This window comes from Moschus berezovskii, chromosome 15 (assembly GCF_049115385.1).
Source record: "Moschus berezovskii isolate FMDL1 chromosome 15, NW_MosBer_1.0, whole genome shotgun sequence".
NCBI classification, from domain to species: domain Eukaryota; kingdom Metazoa; phylum Chordata; class Mammalia; order Artiodactyla; family Moschidae; genus Moschus; species Moschus berezovskii.
This window is the reverse complement of record NC_142474.1, coordinates 68,471,414-68,486,693: the sequence shown is the minus strand read 5'-3', so window position 1 is coordinate 68,486,693 and position 15,280 is coordinate 68,471,414. Positions and strand designations below refer to the sequence as shown.

At 42.9% G+C, this 15,280-nt stretch overlaps 1 protein-coding gene and 1 pseudogene across 2 annotated transcripts in view; one reads left to right on the top strand and one right to left on the bottom strand.

Annotated features, from left to right (window-relative positions):
- CDC123 (cell division cycle 123) overlaps positions 1 to 10,315 on the top strand; it is a 45,172-nt gene extending 34,857 nt beyond the window's left edge. The window contains exons 10-12 of one of the 2 annotated variants that reach the window (XM_055427650.2): positions 3,287 to 3,415; positions 8,906 to 9,043; positions 10,060 to 10,315. In XM_055427650.2, coding sequence (XP_055283625.1) covers positions 3,287 to 3,415; positions 8,906 to 9,043; positions 10,060 to 10,086 — 294 coding nt within the window. In that variant the 3' untranslated portion in view covers positions 10,087 to 10,315. The remainder of the gene's footprint in view (positions 1 to 3,286; positions 3,416 to 8,905; positions 9,044 to 10,059) is intronic. The other variant, XM_055427639.2, reaches the window with a different exon arrangement.
- Positions 10,316 to 13,776: 3,461 nt separating this feature from the next.
- On the bottom strand, positions 13,777 to 14,181 carry LOC129555248 (ribosomal protein eL22-like pseudogene; annotated as a pseudogene).
- Between the last annotated feature and the right edge of the window lie 1,099 nt (positions 14,182 to 15,280).

Sequence of the window (15,280 nt, the reverse complement as noted above, 5' to 3'; positions counted from 1 at the left end):
TGCTTCATCCAGCCCAGCGTTTCTCATGATGTACTCTGTATGTAAGTTAAATAAGCAGGGAGACAATATACAGCCTTGACGTACTCCTTTTCCTATTTGGAACCAGTCTGTTGTTCCATGTCCGATTATAACTGTTGCTTCTTGACCTGCATATGGATTTCTCAGGAGGCAGGTAATGTGGTCTGTGTGGTATTCCCATCTCTTGAAGAATTTTCCACAGTTTGTTATGATCCACACAGTCAAAGGCTTTGGCATAGTCAATAAAGCAGACGTTTTTCTGGAATTCTCTTGCTTTTTCAATGATCCAGTGGATGTTGTCAATTTGGTCTCTGGTTCCTCTGCCTTTTCTAAATCCAGCTTGAACATCTGGAAGTTCACAGTTCACGTACTGTTGAAGCCTGACTTGGAAAATTTTGAGCATTACTTTGCTAGCAAGTGAGATGAGTGCAGTTGTGCAGTAGTTTGAACATTCTTTGGCATTGCCTTTCTTTGAGATTGGAATGAAAACTGACCTTTTCCAGTCCTGTGGCCACTGCTGAATTTTCCAAATTTGCTGGCATATTGAGTGCAACACTTTCACAGCATCATCTTTTAGGATTCGAAATAGCTCAACTGGAATTCCATCACCTTCGCTTGCTTTGTTTACTAACACAAGGGTTAGCATATGATAATGCACTTGCATTTTGTTTTTTATACTTTTTAAAAGCAGTGTATCTTGGAGAACTTGCTGGTTTCTTAAAGGACACAGTATTTGATTGTGTGGGTGTGCTGTATGGTTTGATGAATCATTTCCCTGTGGATGGATGTTTAGCTTGTTTCTGGTCTTTTACGCACTGTGCTGTGGTGAATGTGTACCAGTGTACATGTGTGTGTACGTGTCTTGGTCTGGACAGAGCTTTTTCAGGGAGCAGACTCTCTGTTACTGACCTTTATGCCCCCATGAGTAGCACGGTGTTTGGTGCGTAGTTTTATTGAGGTGGGTGGTGGGGGGGTGGGGGTAGGTGAGTCGTAGACATTAGGAAGGTTAGTGTGACCACTCCTACCTAATAGGTTGCCTAAAAACAGAGTTTCTCAGGATGTCTTGTTCCTGAGGCGTGACATGAAAAACATGTTATGGGTGTAAAAACCTCATCTTGATGGTTTTATGCCTAATTCCAGCTGGTCTGTTTTTCTTTAAACTAGAGGATGGCTTCCAAACTACAGAACACATTCTGCCAGCTGTCAGTCCTAACAGCGGTGATTTTCTTTTATTTTTTTACAGTGTGGCATAATTCTAGTTTATAGAGGTAAATATTCTAATGCTAACAGATGTGATAGTTTTTTTCCTTTTTTCTTTTGATAATGAGATGATTTTACTGGTTATAAAAATTCAAGTTGAAAGGGTTCAAAGTTTAGAAAATACTCATTTTGTTAAAATAACAAACAGCTTATTAGAGACATCTGAGTAATCACCGAAAAAAGCAAGGCTGCTGTCATACCAAGGAATGGGTTGACGGCGGACATGATTTCACACAGTCAGAGAAGCGAGGAGGAGCAGGCACCAAATTGAAGTGAGAATATAACTCAAGTGGCAAGAAGGAATTGCAGGCAGGATTGCTGCTAGGGATTGTGTGAACCAGGAAACATGGCCAAATGGTGCATGGTAGAAACTTCCTGTAGTGGTTCTTTGCCACTTAGAGCTTTCTAGTTTGCAGCTTTGTCTTTCTTAAACTTTTCCTTGAAAACAGATGAGAAACAATGCTAGATATTAGTAACTGGCTCAGCAGTCTAGCTGCTTAGGCTTTTGTCATTTTATACACGCACGTCTGCCCAAGGCATGATTGCTACATATTTACAGAAAAAAACTACCAACAAAAGGGTGCAATTCTGTTGAGTGTCTCAGTGAAAAAAGTCAAGAGGAGCAAAAATAAAAGTTGCAAGGAAACATTTATGTAGTAAATGTCACATATATCCCCATGATCAAATGTGTTGGTGTTAATTTCCTGGCAGGATTTCACAGGCTCCCCAGCTCTTTTATGTCAGCTCTTTGCCACTTGAAAACTTCATCTGGTTGGGCCAGAGGTGTTCCTTCCCTGAGGCTAGAATCTGTCACACTGGCCATCACTGCTCTCAGAAAAGGAGAAGATGGCAGTTTCTTAGGTTGATTTGTTTTTATTTTGCATCTCCCTTTCATGTGCCATCAAGCTCTATCATGCAGAGAAAATCAGGTTTGTCTGTAAGAGGGTATGGAAAACCCAAACAAACTTTATGGCCAATCCAGTACATTGAAATGAAAGACTGCTGAGCATTTTCTTACGTCTTTGCTCCGTCATGTTCAATTCTTCTGTGACTCTTTGGACTATAGCCTGCCAGCTCCTCTGTCCATGGGATTCTCCAGGCAAGAATTCTGGAGTGTGTTGCCTGCCTTCCTCCCGGGATCTTCCCCACCAAAGGATTGAACCTGAGTCTCTACTTCAGTGAAGTGTTTCCTGCATTGCAGGCAGATTCTTTACCTGCTGAGCCATTGGGGAAGCCCTTTCTTATATCTTTACTAAGTTTTTAAAAATTCAGGCCTTTGCAGCAGCCTCTCGGAGGTGGGGGCTAGTGCTGAGAACTGCTGGCCTCCTCCTGAAAGATCATTAAAAAACCATGATAGCATTTCAGTGATGCTGCTTTGGCGGGACCACTTTGTGAGATTTCCCTTCTGCCTGCTTGGGTTTTATTACTTACTACATTATTCCATACATTTTTAAGTAAACAGACTTTGAGAAAATATACTGGCAGTGTTAAACATGATGGCAACATTGATGAGGATGTTCAAGGATCTTACATAAGGTCGTAAGAAGTACCACTGCCACCATTGCCCCCCGGAATTTGTCTATTTTATATAAAAAGTAAAAATAGATCATTGGCATTTAACTAGCATTTTTCTTTGTAATCCATGAACCACGATATACACCTGAATAATTTCAGAATCTTCAGAGCAAAACAAAGCATTTTCTTCCGCTGCTTGCTTTGGTTTTTGATGTAAAATTGATTGAAAGCAGAAGTTGGCATGGATGTCTTTGTCAGGCTTTCTTTTTCCTGTCTCCTCTGCGTTCTCGGGTGGACTCCCTGGGGCTCTGTGCCCGCTAGACTTAGACAGGCAGCCCTTCACAGATGGGGCCTGGAGAAACTATCTTTTGAAATCAGTGATAAGATTTTTAAGATGAAATGAGATGATTTTGGGTAAAACAAGATGTTCTTTCTGATAAGCCAGCTTACAGACTTGATTTTATCCTTACTGGGCTTTCTCTCTGTTCTGCAGGGGAAGGTGTGGCTGATTGATTTTAATCCATTTGGTGAAGTCACAGATTCACTGCTGTTTACTTGGGATGAACTGTTATCTGGAACAAACCTAAAGGGTGACTTCAGTGAAGGAGAAGCTCTGGAGCAGGTAAGATCAGAAAGGTCCCCAGGAAACCTGTCAGTCCCCTGAGGAATTGCCTCCTGGTTCCCAGACACCCGACACAGATTACCTCTGTTATCCTTGCCTGCATTGGTGATCAAGAGGGGTGTGTGTACTTTGTGATTTATTCACTTCATCATTCACTGTGGACAGAGGTTCATGACATTGTACAGGAGACAGTGATCAAAACAATCCCCAAGAAAAAGAAATGCAAAAAGGCAAAATGGTTGTCTGAGGAGGCCTTACAAATAACTGAGAAAAGAAGAGAAGCTAAAAGCAAAAGAGAAAAGGAAAGATATACCCATTTAAATTCAGAGTTCCGAAGAATAGCAAGGAGAGATAAGAAAGCCTTCCTCAGTGATCAGTGCAAAGAAATAGAGGAAAACAATAGGAAAGACTAGAGATCTCTTCAAGAAAATTAGAGATACCAAAGGAACATTTCATGCAAAGGTGAGCACAATAAAGGACAGAAATGGTATGGAAGATATTAAGAAGAGGTGGCAAGAATACACAGAAGAACTATACAAAAAATTCTTCATGACCCAGATAACCACGATGGTGTGATCACTCACCTAGAGCCAACCATCCTGGAGTATGAAGTTAAGTGGGCGTTAGGAAGCATCACATGAACAAAGCTATTGGAGGTGATAAAATTCCAGTTGAGCTGTTTCAAATCCTAAAAGACAATGCTGTGAAAGTGCTGCACTCAATATGCCAGCAAATTTGGAAAACTCAGCAGTGGCCACAGGACTGAAAAAGGTCAGTTTTCATTCCAATTCCAAAGGCAATGCCAAAGAATGTTCAAACTACCGCACAGTTGCACTCATCTCACACACTAACAAAGTAATGCTCAAAATTCTCCAAACCAGGCTTCAACGGTTAAGTGAACTGTGAACTTCCAGATGTTCAAACTGGATTTAGAAAAGGCAGAGGAACCAGAGACCAAATTGACAACATCCACTGGATCATTGAAAAAGCAAGAGAATTCCAGAAAAACATCTGCTTTATTGACTATGCCAAAGCCTTTGACTGTGTGGATCATAACAAACTGTGGAAAATTCTTCAAGAGATGGGAATACCAGACCACCTGACCTGTCTCCGGAGAAATCTGTATGCAAGTCAAGAAGCAACAGTTAGACCCAGACATGGAACAACAGACTGGTTCCAAATTGGGAAAGGAATACGTCAAGTCTATGTATTGTCACCCTACTTATTTATCTTATATGCAGAGTACATCATGTGAAATGCACGGCTGGATGAAGCACAAGGTGAAATCAAGATTGCTGGGAGAAATATCAGTAACCTCAGATATGCAGATGATACCACCTCTGTGGCAGAAAGCAAAGAAGAACTAAAGATTTAGCCTTTTGATGAAAGTGAAAGGAGAGCATGAAAACACTGGCTTAAAACTTAACATTAAAAAAACTAAGATCATGGCATCTGGTCCTATCAGTTCAGTTCAGTTCAGTCACTCAGTCGTGTCCGACTCTTTGCGACCCCATGAACCACAGTACGCCAGGCCTCCCTGTCCATCACCAACTCCCGGAGTTCACTCAAACTCATGTCCATCGAGTCGGTGATGCCATCCAGCCATCTCATTCTCTGTCGTCCCCTTCTCCTCCCACCCCCAATCCTTCCCAGCATCAGAGTCTTTTCCAGTGAGTCAACTCGTCGCATGAGGTGGCCAAAGTATTGGAGTTTCAGCTTTATTATCAGTTCTTCCAATGAACACCCAGGATTGATCTCCTTTAGAATCAGTTCATAGCAAATAGATGGGGAAACAATGGAAACAGTGCTAGACTTTATTTTTTGGGGCTCCAGAATCACTGCAGATGGTGACTGTAGCCATGAAATTAAAAGACGCTTGCTCCTTGGAAGAAAAGCTATGAGCAACCTAGACAGTGTATTAAAAAGCAGAGACATTACTTTGCTGACAAAGGTCTATCTAGTCAAAGCTGTGGTTTTTCTAGTAGTGTCTGGATGTGAGGGTTGGACTATAAAGAAAGCTGAGCACTGAAGAATTGATGCTTTTGAACTGTGGTGTTGGAGAAGACTCTTGAGAGTCCCTTGGACTGCAAGGAGATCTAACCAGTCCATCCTAAAGGAAATCAATCCTGGGTGTTCATTGGAAGGACTGATGCTGAAGCTGAAGCTCCAGTACTTGGCCACCTGATGCAAGAACTGACTCATTGGAATAGACCCTGATGCTGAAAAAGATTGAAGGCGGGAGGAGAAGGGGACGACAGAGGATGGGATGGTTGGATGGCATCACCAGCTCGATGAACATGAGTTGAGCAGGCTCTGGAAGTTGGTGATGGACAGAGAAACCTGGCGTGCTGCAGTCCATGGGGTCACGAAGAGTTGGACATGACTGAGCGACTGAACTGACTGACTGACACTTCATCTAAGGAAGTGATAGTCCGATAGGTTCTTTTCTAGTTACTTTTCTTTTTCTTGGCTCCTGTGTCCTGCCCACCTGAAGAGAGTCCTGGCTGTAGGTCAGGTCACACGTCTGTTTATTCTGGTCCAGCCCTGGGCTGCTGCACGTGGACCGAGGGATGTTGCCCAGCTGTGCAGACAGGGTCTTGTCCAATCAGGGCCCCTGGCTTCCCCAGGGCTTTGACCACAGGCTCTGCCGTCCCTCCAGTGTCCCCTTCCACTGGCCACAGTGGCCATTCCATGCCCTCCATGCTCCTGGGAGCTTCTGTCCATCACTCTTGTCTTCCTCAGCGGGTACCTTCACAGCTCCCCTCACGGGAAGAGAGAATCATCGCTGAGAATTTGCTCCCTTTAACTGTCATCAAACCTACAGACTCACTGCCTCCTTCCTCCAAGTCCTGTCTCTGCCCTGCGTCTCACCAGATTCCCGGGGCTGCCATTGCCTTCTTTCCTTTCTCCAATCTCTTTCTTTCTCTCAAAGTAGTTCACCATGTTTTGACGCCTTCAGTCTTAGTAGCAAGGCCTCCCTCAGGTCCGTCTCCACCGCTCTCTCCTTTCTCCTCATGTTCATGGCCACTCCTCCTTTAGACAATTGTGTATTGCTCTTTTCAGCCTATAAAAGTGATACGTGCCCACTTTTAAAGGAAATCCTAAAATCACCCATGATCCTACCTCCTTGAGAACCGCTGTTATATCTTGGTGCATAACCTGCTTGCACACGTAAACATGAGCCTTTTTAAAGTAAATGAGAGTGCATCGCATCTGTAGTCCTTGTCTGCTGGGTTCTTCATTGCGTATTCTCATGGGTGTTTTCTGTCTTCGGCAGAATAGTTTTATTTTCATATGATCATTTAAAAATGATCTCTCAAAGAGAGAGAATTAGAAAAAAGTAACACTTGAAATCCTGCCACCTAGAAATGGCTGCCCTTAGCACCATTAAGGTTTCCTGGGCATTTTTTGTGTATATTCAAATGTACTGCTGCTGCTGCTAAGTCACTTCAGTCGTGTCCGACTCTGTGTGACCCCATAGACGGAAGCCCACCAGGCTCCCCCATCCCTGGGATTCTCCAGGCAAGAACACTGGAGTGGGTTGCCATTTCCTTCTCCAATGTGTGAAAGTGAAAAGTGAAAGTGAAGTCGCTCAGTCGTGTCCGACCCTTAGCGACCCCACGGACTGCAGCCTACCAGGCTCCTCCATCCATGGGATTTTCTAGGCAATGGTACTGGAGCGGCTTGCCATTGCCTTCTCCGATTCAAATGTACAGTCTCCCATTATTTCAGAAGTGGGATCCCACCCCTCCCTCTCCTGCTGTCAGGTTACAGTGCCAGGTACAACTAAGGTTTGTTGAATTAATGAATGAAGGGATCTAATCCCTGCTGGCATCTTAAGAGTTGTGGGCTGTTAAAATCTGAGTATCAGGGAAGAAGAATGCAAATTATTTGGCACAAGGTTATTTTTAAATATGAGGAACAGAGTTATTGGATAGAAACAGTTGTATAAGATTCACTGTATTATCCGAATTCATTCATTTATCCATTCAGCCTTCCTTCCTTCCCTTTTTTCCTTCCTTCCCTCCTTCCTTTCTTCTTAATGTAAACAATCTTATGCTGGAGGTTAGGGATGACAAAAGAGCAACAGGTACTGGCTCCTGCCTGTCTCAGCAGCCTTCCTGCTGCCTGTCCTCCAGTGCACAGAGACCTGCCTTCCTTCCATTCCTCAAAGCTGCAGAGCCCTGCCTGGCCTTCAGGTCTTTGCACTGGTTGTTTCCACTGTGTCCAAAGCTGAGTTTGCTCCCAGACCTCATGAGGCCGCTTTCATCATACTTTTCAGTTCTCAGTCCAGATGGCCCCTCCTTAAGCAAGGTCCCACCCACCCAACCCACCCCCAAGAGGAATCTACATGGTTCTTATTTTATCATAGCTCCTTGCTGTCCTGTTTTTGTAACTTTTTACTCTGTGGGATGATCTTATTTGTTTATTTGCTTGCTCAGTGACTGCCTACCCTCTTGTTTTCCCATTTTTCTCCCTTCCCCAGGATGATGTCCAGCAGACTGTAGCTATTTCATGCGTGTGTGTGTATTAATCGCTTAGTCATGTCCATCTCTTTTGACCCCATCAACTGTGGCCCACCAGACTCCTCTGTCCATGGAATTCTCCAGGCAAGAATACTGGAGTGGGTTGCCATTCTCTTCTCTGGGGGATCTTCCTGACCTAGGGATCAGGATGAGTCTCCTGCATGCAGGCAGATTCTTTACTGTCTGAACCATGGCTGGGCTGTCTGTCATAAGGTATGGCCTGCTTTCTAGGGCTTCACTGTCCTGTTTCAGCCAGGTTCCCAGCGTGTCTCCACCTTCTGGATACCATCCATCCCTCACCTCAGTATCTGTCACCCATGAAGCCCAAACCTATAGCCTGTGACTCTGAAACCCTTTTTGGCACCAGGCGATATGTGAACATTCCATGCAAGACTCTAAGCACGTGCAATAAAGAATATGAAGACTTGTTAAATACGACCCTTGAATTTACAGTTTTACATTGGTGCTGAGAGAAATCTGTGAGTGAGTACATGAAGTGACCTGAGAGAAGTTCAACAGTGTTAGGGGTTCCCTCACTGTTAGCTTTATTCTCTTAAGGCAGTGATTTCCTACAGTGCACCTGTGGAAAGTGACGGAGTTTATAAAGCATGCTGGCCTGTGTGGGACTGCCTGAGGCAGCCTAAAGCCTGGAGAGACCCCCACCCCCCACCCCTAGGCCTTCATAGCTACAGCAGCTATGCAGCCACCACTCAGGGACCACCTAGCCCCGCCCCCCAAGGTCTCTTGTCTTCAGATACCTTAGATGTGTATTTTCTTGTGAACATGAAATTTTTTTAAAAAAACCTTGGTGCTTTCTTTCACTTAGGAATCTGATTTTCTTTCCTCCCTAGTACAGAGCAGGAGTTGAAAATTGTATACCAGGATCTTTTTCAGTTTGAAGAATTGACTTTTTAAAAAAAACTTTCTCACCAACTTCTGCTCCTCCTTTTTTATCTTCATGAAGGATGCTCCGGCCTTCCGTTGTACCAACAGTGAGGTCACAGTCCAGCCAAGTCCCTACCTGAGCTACCGGCTGCCCAAGGACTTTGTGGACCTGTCGACGGGCGAAGATGCTCACAAACTCATCGATTTTCTTAAACTGGTAACGTTTATGTGAATTTAGTATGCTGGCCACCTCCACTTTCAAACGGATTCTTTAATATTTCATTTTAGTCATATTCCACGTAGACTTCTATATGATGATTGGGAATTAAAGGGGCAGAATTACTGAGTGAGGGCATTTCATAATGATATACATCAAGTACACTGAAGAAATAATTTATTGATAAAAATGATTGAAAATACTTTTATATGTGTATGCTTTTGAGTACATGCTCCTGGGGCTTCCCAGGTGGCGCTAGTGATAAAGAACCCACCTGCCAATGCAGGAGCCTCAAGAGATGCCAGTTCGATCGCTGGGTGGAAAAGGTCTCCTGGAGAAGGGCATAGCAACCCCTTGTATTCTTGCCTGGAGAATCCTATGGACAGAGTAGCCTGGCGGGCAATGGTCCATAGGGTGGCAAAGAGTTGGACACAGTTGAAGTGACCTAGCACAGCACACAGCACAATATATGCTTTTGAGTAATTTTCCTAACACTTGTAATCTTGAGGAAAGTATACATAATTGACCCTCAAACAGCCAGGGAAAAACCCTTGTATAATTTATAGTGAGCACTTCACATTCATGGTTCTTTATCTGTGGATTTAACCAGCAGTGGTCCTCAGTACCATAGTATTTAGCACTGAAAAAAATCTGCATGAAAATGGCCTGTGTAGTTCAGACCCTTGTTGTTTAAGGGTCAACTGGCCTGAGAGCACATCAGATCTCTGCCGTGGGTACTCTGGGGTGAATGTGAGTATTTATGTTTCTGTGTATGAGTATTTGTGCATAAAGAAGAAAAAGGAGAAAATGTTGAAATGTCTCGAGGATAATGTGCCCAGGAGCCAAAATTATAAACTACTTTAATGAACTACTTAAGGCATATTTTTCCATTGATAATTTTCAGCCACATCTTTTGCCAGCAGCCTCTAGGAAATTATACTTGCTGACAGAAAAAGCAATCTTGGCTGAACAAATTAAAATGTGCTGTTGTAATGTATCTTGGTTTCCTGTGACAGAAAAGGAATCAGCAAGAGGATGACTGATCTGCGTGCTCGAGCTCCAGGCCAAGTCACAGAGGAAACCACAGCTGCTGCTGAAGGCCAGGAAGAGTCCACAAGTTCCTGTTAACCCAGTCGGGGGGGTGGGGGGCGTGGACGTCAGTAGCTTTTTATATTCATGTATAAAGCTGAGGTAAATGGAGGGACTTTGCTACTTGTAAAAATAGCATAATAAATAGATCTTAAACAGGAACCTACCTGTTCTGATAAAATACTTTCTATGAAATACCTCGTTCTTTGACTCAGTCTATTTAGAGGTATCTCTGTTTCTTGTGGCTATTTTTTTTTAACACCTGTCACCGTAGCTGGGGAGGTTTATCTTTGTTATCCAGCTCCTTCTTAATCATTACTTTTCCACTGAAAAAAATAGAACCCTATGTAATGTAACACAACCGTGTGCAACCCTTAGTACATGGCCATTGCTGCAGAAGGTAAGGAGCTCCCACCCTGTTACCAGGCAGCAGGTTCTATAAGACCATTTATGGTCGGTCAGCCATTGGTTGGTGCCACAACCAACCGGTTAGTTGACCCCTCCCCCAAGAGAGCAGTTGTCAGCGAGCAACGTCAGTGGTCCTGCGCAGCCATTGGTCCATGCTGCAGTAGGCCCCTCCCCCAACTGAGCAACTGGCAGTGAGCGACTGTCAGGGGGCCAGCTCAGCTAATGATTGGCAGAGTGGTTGATCATCAGGTGGAGTGGGTAAGAGATGAGTCCTGGCCTTCTTCCTTGGAGCTCTCCAGCTCACCTGGCCTCCAGCCAGCAGGTGAGCTGATGGCCAGGGAACAGGCCGGGCCGTGTCCTGCAGGTTCCGGAGCCCTCACCAAGGCTGCTCACTGGCTGGGCCCAGGCCTTTTGGCAGCAGTGACCCTCTCCCCCATCCCTGCCTCTGCGGCCTCATGGCAGCAGCCGTCTGTCCGGGTCACCGTCTGAGGAACCTACTCTACTTCCCCTGCTGCAGGGTGGTCTGAGGGCTGGTTGGGCCCTGGGCGGCCGGCCCCCTCAGGAATGATGGTTGGACAGGATCTGGAGACCTGGCCCCGAGGGAGCCGCCAGCTGAGATCTCCTTTCAGCCAGGACTGGATCTCGGAGGGTGACCATTGTGCCTGGGGACCATGTCCTTGTCAGAACCGAGAATAGCATTTGTTTGGTGGAGGTTTACAGGAGCATTGTTCCCTGAGTGTGACCGTGGTCCAGTGGCTGAGACTCTGAGCTCCCAGTGCAGGGGTCTGGAGTTTGATCCCTGGTCAGGGAACTAGATGCCACATGCCACAACTAAGACCTGGCACAGGCAATTAATTTTTTAAAAAGAGGATCTTCTACCAAGACATTGGCAACGGCTCACCCGCCCCTCTCTCCCCTTTCCTAGAAAAAGCTTTGCTGAGAGTTCTTAGGGAGTTTGGAGTTCTGGGTTGAGCCACCCGTCTCCCTGCGCAGCCCTTCAGTAAACCTTTCTCTGCTCCAAACTCTGACGTTTTGGTGGTGTTTGGCCTCTGCGGCAGGCACGCGGGCTAGTGTTTCGGAAACACATCACTATAGAAAATGTTTTTCCTGCTTTGAGGATTTTCATGTAGTTTTTCTATCAGTTAAGCTTTGGTTTGGGTACAGTTAAAATACAGACTTCTCAAACTGTCAGCCACGAAAATTTTAGTACAGTACAGCCACCTTATTAGTAAAACTATCACAGATTTATTTATAATTTGGCCTTTTAAACAATTACTGGAATTTTGGGGGAGGTATTTTAGATTCACTTTTTTAGGAAGCCAATTTTGTAGTGATTCTTCAGTGTCTGGACTGATGATGGTTTATCAGTGACATCGGATTTACTTGGCACTTACTAAATGCTCTTTATATGTTACTTTGTGGCATGGAGCAATTTAAGGAAAGAGATGTTCCACTTCCCGCGGTAATTATCTAATGTATCAAAGAATATTTAATTAGTTGGAGGTGTATTTCTCAGCATCAGAGTGTGTGAATGCTCCCATAGAAAGAAATGGGGCAAAACCACTTTCTGTGTAGTTAAGACAGGTTACCTGTCTTACCTGTCATGATGGTTAGGTTATCTCAAACTCTAGCTTGCTGTGTGGTTTCTCTGTTAAAACCATTTGATGTTAGTATTTTAAGTACAAAGATCAAGTCTGTCAAATGCCATTCCTGAGGCCAACTGAGGTATAAGTGCTTCAAAAATATTTTTGTTTTTTAAACTGCTCATCGGCATCTGTTAACTCACAATTGAGGGATTTATCCCTGTGAGTTGATTTCAGCTGAGCTCTGAAGCTGGCTTTGCCAAGATCGCACCTGACAACTACAAAAAAGGAAATGTATCTGATACCAATTGAAAAAGTTCAAACTATATATAAGAAAAAAGACTCAAGCAAAATTTAGCAAATAGTTTATAAAAGGTACAATTCTCAGTGTAAAACTTATTAAATTTTTACTTTAATTTTCCTGAGGATATGATTGAAGATATAATTTTCTGTGTAAAAGTGTGATTTGTGGGTGCTTCCCTGGCAGTCCAGTGGTTAAGATTCCATGCTGTCAGTGCAGGGGGCTTGGGTTCAATCCCTGGTCAGGGAACTAAAATCACACATGCCACTTGGGTGGCCAAAAAATTGAAAAATAAAATTTTTTATTTATTTTATTTTCTATTTTTTTGTTGATCAAACCTAAATATTTTATTATATAGTTACACCCAAAATTGTGTTTTTGCTATATAGTTTTAACTTGAGGACATCTGTAAAACCAGTACATTAGAGAAATCCTGAAATTCCACTGCTGCTGCTAAGTCACTTCAGTCATGTCCGACTCTGTGCGACCTCATAGACGGCAGCCCACCAGGCTCCCCGGTCCCTGGGGTTCTCCAGGCAAGAACACTGGAGTGGGTTGCCATTTCCTTCTCCAATGCATGAAAGTGAAAAGTGAAAGTGAAGTCGCTCAGTCGTATCTGACTCTTCGCGACCCCATGGACTGCAGCCTACCAGGCTCCTCCATCCATGGGATTCTCCAGGCAAGGGTACTGGAGTGGGTTGCCATTGCCTTCTCCGAAATCCCACTAGCTGTAAGCTATTTAAATATTGCTTATACAAAATATTTGGCGGGGGTGGACAAAAGCTTGTTTACAAAGCGGAAGTCAGATGCAGAAAACTTGATTACCAGGGGATACGGGGGAGAAGGATACATTAGGAGATTGACACTGGCATATACACACTACTATACATAAAACAGATGAGTAGGAAATGACAACCCACTCCAGTATTCTTTCCTGGAGAGCCATGGACAGAGGAGACTGGTGAGCTACACTCCATAGGTTTGCAAAGAGTTGGACAAAACTGAAGCGACTTAGCATACAAAAAACATATAACTAAAAAACTGCTGTATAGTACAGGGAACTCTACTCAATACTCTGTAATGGTCTATATGACAAAAGAACAAGTGGATATATATGTATAACTCATTCACTTTGCTATATACATGAAACTAATACAACATTGTAAATCAACTACACTCCAATAAAAATATAAAAAAGTATTAAAGGAAAGCCAGCACCATATAAACAGCATACACTTAAGTAAAAGATGAATGTTTAACATACAGAGTAATGTTTTTTATTCACTGAAAAGCTCAAGGTCCATTTCAAAATATTTCTTTCTTTTGTATGCTTAATTTGTTTTATTAGCAAACAAAGCCCTATGAAGGATAGCATCATCTAATCCTCAGACTCAGATTCATCTTCATCTTGACTAATCTGGAAGTAATGAAGCTCATAAGTCTCCTTGTCAGATGCAGCCACACAAAGCCAATCACGAAGATTGTCCTTAAAGTATTTCTTGGTAAGGTACTTCAAATACCTTTTAGAGAACTGTTTCTCGGAAATGGCTATGATTTTATTCTTGAAGCATTCAATGTGAATGACATTCCCAAGATTTCCAGTTTTTCCATTCACTTTAACCTTCTCCCACAGAAACTGTTCAAAATTTCCAGAATCAAAAATTCCATCTTCCACTGGATGAGTAAGATCCAAATTAAACTTCCAGGTTGACTTCTTAGGCTTCTTGTCTTTCTTCGGCACCATCTTGAAGGCTTGTCACGCGATGGGAGAGCATAAAATTTTTTTAAATGTGATTTTGTACAGTTTCCGTGGTGTATTTAATTTTAGTCAACTATCCTGATGTTAATATTACATATAGGATAACATTCAGGAAATATTGTAAATTCAGATGTCATTGATGCCTGCCTAAATGTTAGTTTCTAATTATCTTTTTATTCTATTGGCATTATCTGTTCTTTCTTTGAGGTACCTCAGGTTTGCACTTGAATAGAGAATAAATACCCGTGTGATTCCTTAGTCTGGTATTGAAATCCTACCTTTGGAAGAAAAAACGTTACAGCTGTTGATTCTGGCAGGTTGGGATAAACATGTTTACTTTGTCCTACAGGCAGTGACACGTAGCGCAGGCCTTCTAAATTGCAGACTTTGCCAAGAGATCTGTTTAAGGCAATGTCATTGTGATTTGCATTTTTTGAGTTCATAAATCCTTCCTGTCTACTCAGCCCTTTCTCTTTCTGGCAGTTGAGGATCATGTTTGTTAAAAAGTAAACAAAGCTTGTGTGTGTGACTGAATTTTCCAGCTTAAGTTTGTTTTCTTACCTGTAAATTGGGAGGATAATAATCATAAACTCCATTAATTGAACTGACCCATGTAAAGATTTTCATGTAGCATGTTGTATGCTTAAGGGGTTTGTAAGAAACAGTAGCTGTTATTACCATTCTACTTTGCAGACCTCTGTAGATTAAAGGCAAGTTCTTAACAGAACCAAGAAAATTTTGAGTGGGAAGGGTTACTTCAGAAATCATTCAGTCCAGTTTCTTTTCCTTTTTCCCTCCTTCCCTTTCCTCTTTCTTCCTTCCCTTTCTTTTTTTTTTAGCAGAAAACTGCTCAGAATTAAGACCTGCCCAGAATTGTAGCAGAATCAGTACCACAAAGGAACCTCTAGTTTAATGATACCTTCTAAGAATTTTTAGCCAAATGTTTTTTGTAGATGTTTTAATCAGGACAATTTTAATGGTAAAAATTTCCCCCTAATTGTCTCTTAAACATAAGTAGGTACTGATACATTTCACACATTTGTGTGCAGGGGAATTAAAAAGATACAAACACAGAAATTAAATGAAGAAATAACTGT